General features: G+C 40.0%; 1 protein-coding gene across 1 annotated transcript; it reads left to right on the forward strand.

The window, feature by feature from the left end:
- Positions 1-5,570: 5,570 nt before the first annotated feature.
- On the forward strand, positions 5,571-15,751 carry LOC128361275 (mucin-2-like). Its single transcript, XM_053321668.1, has 16 exons — positions 5,571-5,772; positions 6,004-6,254; positions 6,436-6,619; positions 7,110-7,335; positions 8,922-9,094; positions 9,188-9,257; positions 10,901-11,016; positions 11,127-11,158; positions 11,244-11,412; positions 11,848-11,943; positions 12,379-12,419; positions 14,093-14,191; positions 14,577-14,705; positions 14,814-14,853; positions 15,042-15,162; positions 15,550-15,751. Exons 1-16 carry the CDS (start codon positions 5,571-5,573, stop codon positions 15,749-15,751), a joined length of 2,151 nt encoding a protein of 716 aa, XP_053177643.1.
- The last annotated feature ends 279 nt before the right edge of the window (positions 15,752-16,030 follow it).

A 16,030-nucleotide genomic window follows, 5' to 3' on the forward strand; every position in this document is an offset into this window, starting at 1 on the left:
CTACAACTTCATTCCCAGGGGAAACAACTGAGAGTCAAGAAACAACAGTGGTTACATCAAAGCCCTCTATTGTTACCACCACTACAAAAAGACCACCAATAAGTACGAAAGGAACTACCACCAAACCTGGAGAAACAACCATTTCAGAAGAAACAACAATACAGGTTGAGACAACAAAACCACCTAAAATAGTCACAACTGGCCCAGTCACAACTGCCACCACTGGTGTTGTTGAAACTACAACTTCATTCCCAGGGGAAACAACCAAGAGTCAAAAGACAACAGTGGTTACATCAAAGCCCTCTATTGTTACCACCAGTACAAAAAGACCATCAATAGGTACGAAAGGAACTACCACCAAACCTGGAGAAACAACCATATCAGAGGAAACAACAATACAGGTTGAGACAACAAAACCACCTAAAATAGTCACCACTGGCCCAGTCACGACTGCCACCACTGGTGTTGTTGAAACTACAACTTCATTCCCAGAGGAAACAACCAAGAGTCAAGAGACAACAGTGGTTACATCCAAACCCTCTGTTCTTACCACCACTACAATAGGACCATCAATAAGTACGAAAGGAACTACCACCAAACCTGGAGAAACAACCATATCAGAGGAAACAACAATACAGGTTGAGACAACAAAACCACCTAAAAAAGTCACCACTCGCCCAGTCACAACTGCCACCACTGGTGTTGTTGAAACTACAACTTCATTCCCAGGGGAAACAACAACGAGTCAAGAAACAACAGTGGTTACATCAAAGCCCTCTATTGTTACCACCACTACAAAAAGACCACCAATAGGTACGAAAGGAACTACCACCAAACCTGGAGAAACAACCATATCAGAGGAAACAACAATACAGGTTGAGACAACAAAACCACCTAAAATAGTCACCACTGGCCCAGTCACGACTGCCACCACTGGTGTTGTTGAAACTACAACTTCATTCCCAGAGGAAACAACCAAGAGTCAAGAGACAACAGTGGTTACATCCAAACCCTCTGTTCTTACCACCACTACAATAGGACCATCAATAAGTATGAAAGGAACTACCACCAAACCTGGAGAAACAACCATATCAGAGGAAACAACAATACAGGTTGAGACAACAAAACCACCTAAAAAAGTCACCACTCGCCCAGTCACAACTGCCACCACTGGTGTTGTTGAAACTACAACTTCATTCCCAGGGGAAACAACAACGAGTCAAGAAACAACAGTGGTTACATCAAAGCCCTCTATTGTTACCACCACTACAAAAAGACCACCAATAGGTACGAAAGGAACTACCACCAAACCTGGAGAAACAACCATATCAGAGGAAACAACAATACAGGTTGAGACAACAAAACCACCTAAAATAGTCACCACTGGCCCAGTCACGACTGCCACCACTGGTGTTGTTGAAACTACAACTTCATTCCCAGGGGAAACAACCAAGAGTCAAGAAACAACAGTGGTTACATCCAAACCCTCTGTTCTTACCACCACTACAGAAGGACCATCAATAAGTACGAAAGGAACTACCACCAAACCTGGAGAAACAACCATATCAGAGGAAACAACAATACAGGTTGAGACAACAAAACCACCTAAAATAGTCACCACTCGCCCAGTCACGACCGCCACCACTGGTGTTGTTGAAACTACAACTTCATTCCCAGGGGAAACAACCAAGAGTCAAGAAACAACAGTGGTTACATCCAAACCCACTGTTTTTACCACCACTACAAAACGACCATCAATAACGACAAAAGGAACTACCACCAAACCTGGAGAAACAACAATATCAGAGGAAACAACAATACAGGTTGAGACAACAAAACCATCTAAAATAGTCACCACTGGCCCAGTCACAACTGCCACCACTGGTGTTGTTGAAACTACAACTTCATTCCCAGGGGAAACAACCAAGAGTCAAGAAACAACAGTGGTTACATCAAAGCCCTCTATTGTTACCACCAGTACAAAAAGACCATCAATAAGTACGAAAGGAACTACCACCAAACCTGGAGAAACAACCATATCAGAGGAAACAACAATACAGGTTGAGACAACAAAACCATCTAAAATAGTCACCACTGGCCCAGTCACAACTGCCATCACTGGTGTTGTTGAAACTACAACTTCATTCCCAGGGGAAACAACCAAGAGTCAAGAAACAACAGTGGTTACATCAAAGCCCTCTATTATTACCACCACTACAAAAAGACCACCAATAGGTACGAAAGGAACTACCACCAAACCTGGAGAAACAACCATATCAGAGGAAACAACAATACAGGTTGAGACAACAAAACCACCTAAAATAGTCACCACTGGCCCAGTCACGACTGCCACCACTGGTGTTGTTGAAACTACAACTTCATTCCCAGGGGAAACAACCAAGAGTCAAGAAACAACAGTGGTTACATCCAAACCCTCTGTTCTTACCACCACTACAGAAGGACCATCAATAAGTACGAAAGGAACTACCACCAAACCTGGAGAAACAACCATATCAGAGGAAACAACAATACAGGTTGAGACAACAAAACCACCTAAAATAGTCACCACTGGCCCAGTCACGACCGCCACCACTGGTGTTGTTGAAACTACAACTTCATTCCCAGGGGAAACAACCAAGATTCAAGAAACAACAGTGGTTACATCCAAACCCACTGTTTTTACCACCACTACAAAACGACCATCAATAACGACAAAAGGAACTACCACCAAACCTGGAGAAACAACCATATCAGAGGAAACAACAATACAGGTTGAGACAACAAAACCATCTAAAATAGTCACCACTGGCCCAGTCACAACTGCCATCACTGGTGTTGTTGAAACTACAACTTCATTCCCAGGGGAAACAACCAAGAGTCAAGAAACAACAGTGGTTACATCACAGCCCTCTATTGTTACCACCACTACAAAAAGACCACCAATAGGTACGAAAGGAACTACCACCAAACCTGGAGAAACAACAATATCAGAGGAAACAACAATACAAGTTGAGACAACAAAACCACCTAAAATAGTCACCACTGGCCCAGTCACGACTGCCACCACTGGTGTTGTTGAAACTACAACTTCATTCCCAGGGGAAACAACCAAGAGTCAAGAAACAACAGTGGTTACATCCAAACCCTCTGTTCTTACCACCACTACAGAAGGACCATCAATAAGTACGAAAGGAACTACCACCAAACCTGGAGAAACAACCATATCAGAGGAAACAACAATACAGGTTGAGACAACAAAACCACCTAAAATAGTCACCACTGGCCCAGTCACGACCGCCACCACTGGTGTTGTTGAAACTACAACTTCATTCCCAGGGGAAACAACCAAGAGTCAAGAAACAACAGTGGTTACATCCAAACCCACTGTTTTTACCACCACTACAAAACGACCATCAATAACGACAAAAGGAACTACCACCAAACCTGGAGAAACAACCATATCAGAGGAAACAACAATACAGTTTGAGACAACAAAACCACCTAAAATAGTCACCACTGGCCCAGTCACAACTGCCATCACTGGTGTTGTTGAAACTACAACTTCATTCCCAGGGGAAACAACCAAAAGTCAAGAAACAACAGTGGTTACATCAAAGCCCTCTATTATTACCACCACTACAAAAAGACCACCAATAGGTACGAAAGGAACTACCACCAAACCTGGAGAAACAACCATATCAGAGGAAACAACAATACAGGTTGAGACAACAAAACCACCTAAAATAGTCACCACTGGCCCAGTCACGACCGCCACCACTGGTGTTGTTGAAACTACAACTTCATTCCCAGGGGAAACAACCAAGAGTCAAGAGACAACAGTGGTTACATCCAAACCCTCTGTTCTTACCACCACTACAATAGGACCATCAATAAGTACGAAAGGAACTACCACCAAACCTGGAGAAACAACCATATCAGAGGAAACAACAATACAGGTTGAGACAACAAAACCATCTAAAATAGTCACCACTGGCCCAGTCACGACCGCCACCACTGGTGTTGTTGAAACTACAACTTCATTCCCAGGGGAAACAACCAAGAGTCAAGAAACAACAGTGGTTACATCCAAACCCACTGTTTTTACCACCACTACAAAACGACCATCAATAACGACAAAAGGAACTACCACCAAACCTGGAGAAACAACCATATCAGAGGAAACAACAATACAGTTTGAGACAACAAAACCACCTAAAATAGTCACCACTGGCCCAGTCACAACTGCCACCACTGGTGTTGTTGAAACTACAACTTCATTCCCAGGGGAAACAACCAGGAGTCAAGGAACAACAGTGGTTACATCCAAACCCTCTATATTTACCACAACCATAAAAACACTGGTAACAACCACTGAGGGTGCTGTCACAGGAGGGCCCAAAACAACAATTCCAATAACAAAACCTTCCATTTTGAACACCACTTCATCTGCAACTACTAACACAAAATTGATAGGCACTACATCAATTGGCCCAGTAACACAGACACTTCCTGGCTTTACAACTGTTTATAATACTGGTTCAACCACAACACCCCTGCTCAGTACAACTACCACATTATGTGCCTGTATTGTCAATGGAACTTCTTATCGTCCAGGCAAGTCCTGCTCTGGCCCTGTTTTCTAATAATGAAAGTAGTGAAATCAAAGTAATGAACCTGTCTTGACCTAAGTCTGCTAACATTAGTTCAGTCTTGGCTATATGAAGTGAATTACTCCAGTCTTCATTTTTAAGGTTCTTTTATTATTAAAAAATGTTTATGTTAGCCTTTAATGTTGAATTCTAAAGTTTTTACACCACTGATTTTCACAGGGGACTTGGTGTACAATGTCACTGATGGCTTAGGGTGGTGTTTCCTTGCACATTGCAGTGCATCTTGCAAAGTTGAGAAACAGTCCACTCCGTGTCCCACAACACCGATACCCAGCACAACTGTACATTCTACAGTTATCATCACCACTACAAAATCAACCTTTTCTACCACCACAAGAATTCCTACTTCCACTCCATTAACAACTACCCTGGACTGCAATGATGAGTATCCACCAAGAAAGGTGCGATATAGATCAAATAAAGACTCTGCATCTTAAAAAATAATTTTCAATTCACTATTAGAGATGTACCAATTGCAATTTTCCTGGCTGATTACAATTTCAAGTATTTTAAAAAGTCTATCCTGCTGTCTTCTGAATTTCTTTCATTATAAGAAATGAATAGGTAAGACAATCTTTCTTTCTTTATAAGAGCTTAGACAGCATACACAAAGGTGTTTGTAACTTTTCTTGAGTTATGCTCTATGTGAACCGTAATGCAGCTAGGTGTGGCAAAAATTTCTACATATATATTATTGTCATTTTTTTCACCATGGAACATGGGAAAAAAAACGAAACACACACACACACACACACACACACACACACACACACACACATATATATATATATATATATGTACAGACTGATCAGCTGGTCACCTACAGATTAGCTGAAAACTGGCCTGTGGCTGGTGCATCTGTAAATACAACATTACAGTTTTACATACCCATTTTCCTGTATGACCTGCTGTTTCCTTATCCCCATCCAGAATGGAGAGTCCTGGACTGTTGACAACTGCACCACAGCTATTTGCACCAATGGCAAGGTCACAAAGACACCTAAGCCCTGTCCCACAGTACAGCAACCCATTTGTGCCAATGGACGTAAAGTTGTGAAGGGCTATGATGATAATGGATGTTGCCCCCACTATGAATGTGAATGTAAGTTAAAAAGTTTCAATACAGTTAGCTTTACTACTGAAGTCTTTTGCATGTAACAGACAGTATTGTGGCGGTGTGTTTTCACTCTTGACAGCAATACCATGACTGAGATGGTTTTTGTTGTAGATAACTGCTAACAATTACAGCCTTCTTGATGGGGGTAATAATGACACTTTTGCCTGTTCCTGTTCTTACCTCTATTTACAATACTTGGTTCCTTTTATCCTGCAGGTGTGTGCAGTGTCTGGGGTGGATCCACCTACAATACATTTGATGGAAAATCATACCGTTTCAACAAAGACTGCTCTTACTACCTTGTCAAAGAGATTATTACCAAATATAACCTGACTATTACATTAAATAAACATGACTGTGATCCTTCAGAAATCACATTCTGTCCCCAGGCTCTCACTGTTACATACCAGTCCTATGAGGTAGTACTGACTCGGCGGTTGAAGACTTCAGGAACAGAAGCTAATGCGGTAAGCACCTATTCAAAATGTCAATACATTTGCTGTTTTAGTGTCAGCATCTCACTTTATTTTGAGTTTACTAATTTAATAGTAGTCTGTCAGTAATAGCAGTCTGATGCGTGATGCAGTTAGGGTTAGAAGTGCTGATGTGGTTTAGTCTTCTCTCATCTTTTTTCTCCTTATCCTGCAGGTTTATGTGAATCAGAAACGCATCTATCCAGCTTACAGCAATTCTGTCCTGCGCATCATTGGCACAGATATGATAGTATTATTGATTATACCGGAGATCAAGACAAAAGTGACCTATAGGGGCTCCACATTCAGCATTGACATTCCCAACTCTCTCTTTGGTGGGAACACTGAGGGACAGTGTGGTAAGTTATTATAACATTATTTTAATGTAGGGCATTAAGATTAACTTTGACATTCAGAAATAAGGTTATTTATTTATTCATTTATCACTTATTTTGTATGAAGTTATAGGACTAAATGATTTTGGAACTGATTACTAATGACTAGTAGTGGTTGGTAGTATTTACTCCCATCCAACATTAAGTAAACAGACTATATTCAAAAGCACTTATTTAAAAAAGATAACAAAAGTATAATACAATATATGATCTTAACTAAATGTACTTAAGGAAGAAAAGAAAAGAAAACACACCATATGTAAAGTTAACTAGGTCTATATACTGTGTATGAATGTATGTGTAGGTTTTGTCACGATTATCCATTTTCACGATTAATTGCTGTATTAAACTTTACGATTAGTTAATCGTAGCATGTCCTAAATACCGTCATCAGTGTACCATTGCAGATAAGAAACTATGCTGTGGCCTCATCATGCTGCCTCTCCTTTTCCAGGAACCTGTGACAACTCCCCGAACAATGACTGTCGTTCTCCTAACGGCCAGGTGGAAAACTGCACAGAATCTGCAGACCAGTGGCGTGTGCCAGATATACCCTGTGTCACCCCCACAACTCCACCTACAATGACTACTACAATGACACCCCAGACCGCCTCAACACCACCACAGTCAACAACCCAGTCTGTTTGCAAACCTGCCATTTGTGATCTCCTAACGAGCAGGTAGGGGGAACAACATCATATTTTTAAAAAACCTTTTAGTCTCTGAGGCTGATTTATTCCTACACAGTTCCACACTTTACAAAGTACTTCTGTATTATGTTAATTATATGAGTCCATCCTATTTTGTTGTAATCACCAGCATATCAGATTCGGCTGTGATCAATTCTGAGTTATGACAGAGGTCACACTGTCAGGACTTTTTAAATGCTATTATGTGCAGCCATTGCCACTGTGGAATAGGATACTGGTATAGCAGAATCAGGTGTAACATGCTTTTTTTCATCATGAAGATGTGGCACTCAGCAGTTATCTGTCCCTCTGCTCCATCCGGTGCATTTATTAACATCTCACACACCGCCACATCACAATTTATATTAATTGTAGCACCATTTTGATGATTAATTGCACTGCTTGAAATGAGTAAACCTGCAACTTCTGGAAGTTGTTGATAATTGAATTTCAAACAGCTCAATTTAATGCTAAATGTAGACCCTGAAAAGTAGCCACTAACAATTGGCTAAAGGTAGAACTGTGATTACCTACTGTAGCATGATGTGGTAGAGCATAGAGCATAATCATACATTGACAGAATCATATCCATATTGATCAATTTTGATAACCAAAAGAGCGAGATAAGGCTAGGTGGGACAATTTAAACTCTGGATGGTAGTACATTAAAGGATTAACTCATACAGCCTAAAGTATTAAATAGATATTAAGTCATTACTAGTTTTGCCAATAGTTAGAATAGAATAAAAAAAGGGATGAGTGTGTCTATTGTGCACTACCAGCTCTCTTTTTCATCATAGTAGCAGCCTTCAGCCTATATTTGGAACAAATTACACGCAAGTTCAGAGACTATTAAGTAGGAGGAACCCTATACCTACACTATCAGTCTACTAACTTATCTATATAGTCCTACCTGACACAACAGAAACAGCCTCAGTCCTACTCTATTTGGAAGGTACCGCAATCAAATGTGAATTCTGCTGGTCTGATGATATTTGTCATTGGCTGGGTGAAAACGTTTGCATACTAGGTGATAGAAACCTTTTTTTGCATTGAACACTTTTTACAGTGTAAATGGGCAGTTTTAGATCTGAATGTTGAATAGTGACTCTTTTGGCCCTCCATAACCCTAATGAAGAGCAGCATGTCAACTCATAATATGTGTCTCCCACAGGGTCTTTTCTCTGTTACATCTAAAACAATGTGTACACCTGTTGTGATATGGTTTATATACTGCTGTTATCTCATGCTTTAGAGAGACACCCCAGTTTGAATCAACATTAATTACATACTGCCTACAGACACTGTTAAAGAAAAGAACTGATGAATATGGGTGTATTGATAATCTCTGTGATATTTACACTCTGCGACCAGCAGAAAAACAACCTGTACATTGTTATGCAGTCTAATACAACACGACTACTAAGCATGACCTAGAAACATACCATACAACTGAATCACACAACTAAAATTCAAAACAACTGAAGTATCTTAGAATTTCTCTCACAACTCATTGGATGCAAAGTCTTCTGCTCACTTCTTCTGATACACTGTTATGGCCTGTATTTCCCCTCCAGCGTATTTGCTCCGTGCCACTCAGTCATAGCCCCAGGACAATTTGTGCAATCCTGTGTGAATGACATTTGCAATGGTGGCAATGATAGCTGTTCCAGCCTAGAGGCCTATGCTTCTGAGTGCTCTAATGCAGGAGTCTGTATTGACTGGAGGAATGACACCAATGGGCAGTGCGGTGAGATATATAGTATTGCAGTCTGTATTATAGGCCTACAATAATACAATTGCTTAGATTTCTGAATCATATAAACAAATCTCCATTTTACAGAACACAAGTGTCCAAGTGGAAAAGTGTACATGGCCTGTGGTCCTGCTGTAGAGCGTACGTGCAATGAAAGGTAAAGTATATGTCAGTTCAATGTGTTTTTGTTGGTTTGTTTCTGATCATTTACACACCACTTACTTGATTCATATGTTTATATTTTTGATGTCAAGCACTGAATTTAAAGATGTTTCATAACATCAGCATCAATATTATCCACATGAACATGATCACCCAAAATTCTGATCACTGTTTTCTTTGATGAGTGAGTTTTCAATTAGAAAGTCAGATCTTGTCTGTGCAGTTGATTAAATAGCTGCAGTCATTTCATAGCAGAAAGAATGATGTTGTATTTAATCTACATTGTGGTTGAAGATGCTCCTCTTTCACCTAACAGTAAATAAAAACGGGGTGTCATTTTACACATTGATGATAATAGTGATAGTTTCATTTATTATTTATGTATTGATACACAGGACTGGTTAGGATCTAATGGTTGATAATGTTCTGTGTCCTTCCAAACATCAAACTGGAAAGCTATCAACTGATTAAACATTTAACAATACATTTATTTGGCTGTCCTTGAGTCTTCAGGATAAGTCTTAAGTCTCAAGACCTGACCTGTAATCAAATATAAAGTCAGAGCTGCTGTTGGACAGTTCAGGCAAAAGCTTGAGGTTTAGGGTACTGCTGGGGCATAATGGTCAGGTGAAATATATAAAACATAAATACAACCCCTGGCAAAAAGTATGGAATCACCAATCTTGAAAGAGCACTCATTCAGACATTTTATTCTGTAGAACAAACTCATATCAAAAACATGAAGAATTGAGCAATTCCATATTTTTTTCCCTGTGCTTGGTCAATAAAAGTAACATTTACTGACTTCCACAATGTTTTTTCTTAATTTCTTTGAGTGTTTCTGAAAGCCAACAAGTTGCACTTTGGAATGACCTTATTATTGTATCATGTTTTTTTCATCTGAGTTTGTTCCACAGAATAAAATGTCTGAATGAGTGCTCTTTCAAGACTGGTGATTTCATACTTTTTGCCAGGGGTTGTATATCAAAAATGGCACTGATATGTGCAGGCAGAAACGTACTTCATAGTTTCAGGTCTGCCTGTTCAGACCACCTTTATGGTCGAGGATCACTCACATCTCTCCAAAATCCTACTTGCTTCATGAACTACTAGCCCAATGTGGCTACATTCTTTAATGACAATATTTAAATATTCAGGCGAGACACTAGGATTTAATGGTAATTGACCTTTGTGTGCTTTTCTAATTACTAACATGTTCAAATCCAATTTTATATTTGTTTATTGAAAGATATGAGGACTGTTTATCTTTGTATTGGATAAATAATGGATATGTTGCATGTAGACATAGTTATGTTCATTGTTTTTTAAAGACACAATTCATATTCATAGGAGCAAGAATTCAATAAATGCACGATTGCAAGAAAAAAGCATTAGTGGTCACCAAAATATAAAAAATTAGCTGGTTTCAGAAAAATAGAGCCTAGAATGATAATGTACAGGCACTTTTGCACATTTTACTGTGTATTGTTAACTCTCATACAGATGTGTTATGTTAAGTGATTAAACATTTTTAATTCTTGGTCTCCACTCTGAGTTCCTTGTTATTTGACCATACCTCAAAACATCTCCAAGTCTTCACATCTCTATAATAACAAGTAATTCCATATCTGACGACAGATACAACAAGAAGTTCAAGATAGATGCATCCACTAACTACACTGAGGAGGGTTGCTTCTGTTCTGAAGGCACCACCTTATTCAACACAGTCTATGAAACATGTGTTAAATCCTGTGGTAAGTAGGGATCCAATAGTAAACTTGGTTTGACTTGGACATAGAATATTTACATACAATATTTGTCACACCTACAAATCTAGAAATGCTTGTTTCTTTTTGAATTTCAGATTGTGTTGGACCTAATGGACAACCCAAACAGGTGAGAACTCTGCTTAACACATATATTCATCTACATTAGCAAAGCATGAGCTGTATGCCTGAACTGGTTCCTTTTTCTTAAACAGCCTGGTGAAACATGGACAAGTGACTGCAGCAACTGTGTGTGTGACAAGGATTCAATGAGTGTCCAGTGCCAGCCTATTGAGTGCCCATCAGTACAGAGTCCCAACTGCAGCGAGCCTGGCCAGCAGCTGGTCAACAAAACAGACGGCTGCTGCACAACGCAGTCATGTGGTCAGTTACAGGTTCACAGAATCAAATGTGATTCTGTCACTTTGTGATAGGAGTACACATTTGGAGACAACATTTCAGATTGAAGAATATATTGACTTTATAGGTCAAGAAAAATCAATTTGCAGAGGCATGCTTTAGATATGCCATCCCATCATGATGAACATCCTCTGCTTTTTTCCTCAGTTACCTTGCTAATATAGAGCAAACTTTTTAATCAATATTCAATGGACACATGTAACTGTCCTGCCCCACAACAATCATTTTATTCTAAATTCAAGCAGATGTAAATTTAATGTAATACTTTGTCAAGGCTTTGAAGATTAGGAAGTATAGTTCTTTAACTTATTGTTACCTCTATACTAGCAAGTAATTCAAGGCAAACTGAGGCAAATCTCAACATTCACGATAATAATTCCATTCTTTTTTACCCAACAGAATGCAACACCAACCTGTGTCCCACTCCTCCCACTTGCAAATTGGGATTCTATCTCACTGTCACTAACGACACCTGCTGCCAATCCTACAAGTGTGGTATGTGTCAGCATATGATATCTATCAAGAAATTAAATACAAAAAGTCATTTTTCATGAGGAATAATGAAAAGAATGAAATTGAATTCACCACAGGACCCACCTATCTGATTTAATCAGTTGCAGAAAGGAAAGGAAGGCATTTACATCAGCATGTATCAGTAGCACGTGCAGCTGATTTTTCATGCATTTTCAATTTAAAAGTAAAGATAAAGTATTTAATGGAATTATTGATTCAATTGCCCATTGGGCTTGAGTCCAGCAATTTAGTTTGAATATTTGTTCACAGTTTAAAGTCAGACAGTAACATCTCAAATAACTAATCCTCACATGAAGGGCTTTAAAAACCTGTTTTGGGTAAAACACTGCTTTACTCTTCACACATCTACATTACTACTCTGCTAACCTAATTCATGTATCTTTTATGTCCTTACAGAACCTAAAGGTGTATGTGTCCATGACATGACTGAGTACAAAGTAAGAACCCCCCCCCCCCCCACACACACACACACACACACACACACGCACTCATACATACATACACACTGGAGCATTGTTCAGTTTCCTTAAAATCCTAGATTGATATTTGATCAATGTGTATTCTGTAGCCTGGTGAAAAAATACCCACCACACCACAAACAACATCAGAACCACCAACAGAAGCACCATCAGTAACAAGTCAACCATCTGGAACAACGGCCTCACCATCTGGATCGGGACAAACATCTAGAACAACAGCATCACCATCAGGATCAGGACAATCATCTGGAACAACAGCATCACCATCAGGATCAGGACAAACATCTAGGACAACAGCATCACCATCAGGATCGGGACAATCATCTGGAACAACAGCATCACCATCAGGATCGGGACAATCATCTGGAACAACAGCATCACCATCAGGATCGGGACAAACATCTAGTACAACAGCATCACCATCAGGATCGAGACAATCATCTGGAACAACAGCCTCACCATCAGAATCTGGACAATCATCTGGAACAACAGCCTCACCATCAGGATCAGGACAAACATCTGGAACAACAGCATCACCATCAGGATCGGGACAAACATCTGGAACAACAGCATCACCATCAGGATCAAGACAATCATCTGGAACAACGGCATCACCATCAGGATCGGGACAAACATCTAGTACAACAGCATCACCATCAGGATCGAGACAATCATCTGGAACAACAGCATCACCATCAGGAGTGGGACAAAAATCTAGTACAACAGCATCACCATCAGGATCGGGACAGACATCTAGTACAACAGCATCACCATCAGGATCGGGACAGACATCTAGTACAACAGCATCACCATCAGGATCGAGACAATCATCTGGAACAACAGCATCACTATCAGGAGTGGGACAAAAATCTAGTACAACAGCATCACCATCAGGATCGGGACAGACATCTAGTACAACAGCATCACCATCAGGATCGAGACAATCATCTGGAACAACAGCATCACCATCAGGATCGAGACAATCATCTGGAACAACAGCATCACCATCAGGATCAGGACAAACATCTAGTACAACAGCATCACCATCAGGATCGAGACAATCATCTGGAACAACAGCATCACCATCAGGATCGGGACAAACATCTAGTACAACAGCATCACCATCAGGATCAAGACAATCATCTGGAACAACAGCATCACCATCAGGATCCGAACAATCATCTGGAACAACAGCATCACCATCAGGATCGGGACAAACATCTAGTACAACAGCATCACCATCAGGATCGAGACAATTATCTGGAACAACAGCATCACCATCAGGATCGGGACAAACATCTAGTACAACAGCATCACCATCAGGATCGAGACAATCATCTGGAACAACAGCATCACCATCAGGATCAGGACAAACATCTGGAACAACAGCATCACCATCAGGATCAGGACAAACATCTGGAACAACAATGCAACCTTTCAAGCCTGGCCCCTGTCAGGAGTGTTATTGTGGCCCCAAAATGGATCCCATCACCAAACTAAACATCATTAACTGCAAACCTGTTGTCTGCAAAACAGACTGCTCTGAAGTAAGCTTACATCAAACAAACATTTAACACACACACATTTCAAAGTTGAAGGAGCTGGCTCCATCACTGTCTCTCTGTCCCCAGGGTTATGAATATCAGACTGTACCTGGCAAGTGCTGTGGGAAGTGTGTTCAGAAGAGCTGTATTTTCACCACACCTGACAACACAACGCAAATCATTGAGGTCAGTGAGTGAGCTGTGTGAGTGTTTCCTCAGTTTTGATAGCCAACAATATAAGAAAGGGGATGCTGGCTATAGCAAGATAATGCTTTTTACCACTTAAACAATATATATATATTTCTTAGAAAGAAAAACAAACACAAATACCTTTAATTCAAAGCTAAAGATAAGACTTCCTTCCAGTGTTGTAAAACATTTGATAAAATGAAACAAAATATAAAACAAAAAATATAATCTTTATCACATGTGATGTTGTTCTTCTTAAACACCTTGGTGGAATACAAGAAATGTAGTGGCATTTGGGCCAAGCTGTGCATGTATTTGAGCCAAAAAAAGTTCAATAATTTTCTCCCTGTTGATTTAGATTTTGTTTTTCTTGTTGATACAGGTGAATGACACGTTTGTACCCCCCAATAACAAGTGTGTGAAATATACATGTGAGAAGATCAATGGACAGCCTGTTACCAAGGAGACTGAGACCACCTGTCCTCACTTTAATCCCTTGGACTGTGAACCGGTGAGTTGACCTTATTTTGTCATAACCCAGAAACTCATACCCCTCTCCCTGTCCCTAACACATGCCGTTCATGTCTAAAACACAATATTGTATGTCTTCCTCCTCCAGGGCACCGAGACAACTGACGCCAATGGATGCTGCAAAACCTGTAAGTTAGTGGAGTCACCATACACACACACACACACACACACACACACACACACACACACACACACACAATTAATAAAATTTAATTATGAACAGGACACATTTTAAGAATGGAAGTATGATTTTGGGTGATGAACCTGTGTATCATACAGCATTAAATAGAGCGTTAACCCTTGCCGTTTGTTCCAGGCAAACAGCGCAGTGTCTGTGAGGTCCAGAGTAATGAGACAGTCATCGAGGTGAATGGCTGTAAGAGCATGCAGCCAGTCAACATGACATCCTGTGCTGGACACTGTGGAAGCTCATCTATGTGAGTTTATTTAGCATCAACTTCATCAGCATTCCACTGTAATTTGAGTTCACAGGTTGTGGAAAATCTTACTCCATCATCAAACTTGTTTTGTCTGTTTAATTATTTAATGAACCCCTCTTATGGATTGTTTGACAGCTTCTTCTGGAAAACAGCTGCAGGGCAATACTAAATACAATAAATTACAACTGCAGACTTGATAACTGTTACTATATGTCATGATGTCTGCAGTTATATATGCTCATAAGTCTTAGATTTGTTGTTATTGATAACCCATCAAAAATTATTCAAATTCTTTTTTTAATCCATTGTTTATGCTCTGTAAATATATATGGCCTTTCCCCCTAGAGGCTACATTGTCATAAGAGCTGTTGTCTGTGTGTGCAGATATTCTGCAGCGGCTAATAAGATGATGCACCAGTGTGAGTGTTGCCAAGAGGCCACCACCAGTCAGAAGCAAGTGGAGCTGACCTGTGCCGACAACTCCAAAGTCCAGCACACCTACACTGTCGTGGAAACGTGCAGCTGCAGAAAAACAGAGTGTGTGGAGGGGACCACAGCCAAACTACAGCGCCGGCGGAAACGCTGATCACTTACTTAATGCTTTACAGTAAATTATCACCAGACTGAAATCTTACAGACACTATGCAAAACTTCACCCTATCTTTACTTTTTCATGTAAAGTTTTATTTGTAGCTCGTTTTCTATTTTTCCTGTCACAACATACTACTGTGATGTAAACTTTCTTAGTTTAGAATTTCTTTGATGATAATTATTAAAATTATACTTCTGCAATATAAACATTTGCATCGACATTCTTATTGATCCCAGCTAGAATGATGAACATTAATACAGACCACCAGAAAGA

The sequence above is a fragment of the Scomber japonicus genome, chromosome 1 (genome assembly GCF_027409825.1).
Source record: "Scomber japonicus isolate fScoJap1 chromosome 1, fScoJap1.pri, whole genome shotgun sequence".
Taxonomy (NCBI): domain Eukaryota; kingdom Metazoa; phylum Chordata; class Actinopteri; order Scombriformes; family Scombridae; genus Scomber; species Scomber japonicus.

What these genes read in the sequence shown, in the direction of transcription:
- LOC128361275 (XM_053321668.1), top strand. Translation starts at nt 5,571, where the DNA reads ATGACCTGCTGTTTCCTTATCCCCATCCAGAATGGAGAGTCCTGGACT. An exon ending in AACATGTGTTAAATCCTGTG is followed by an intron (nt 11,017 to 11,126) that starts GTAAGTAGGGAT and finishes TTTGAATTTCAG; the next exon opens with ATTGTGTTGGACCTAATGGA. An exon ending in CACTGTGGAAGCTCATCTAT is followed by an intron (nt 15,163 to 15,549) that starts GTGAGTTTATTT and finishes CTGTGTGTGCAG; the next exon opens with ATATTCTGCAGCGGCTAATA.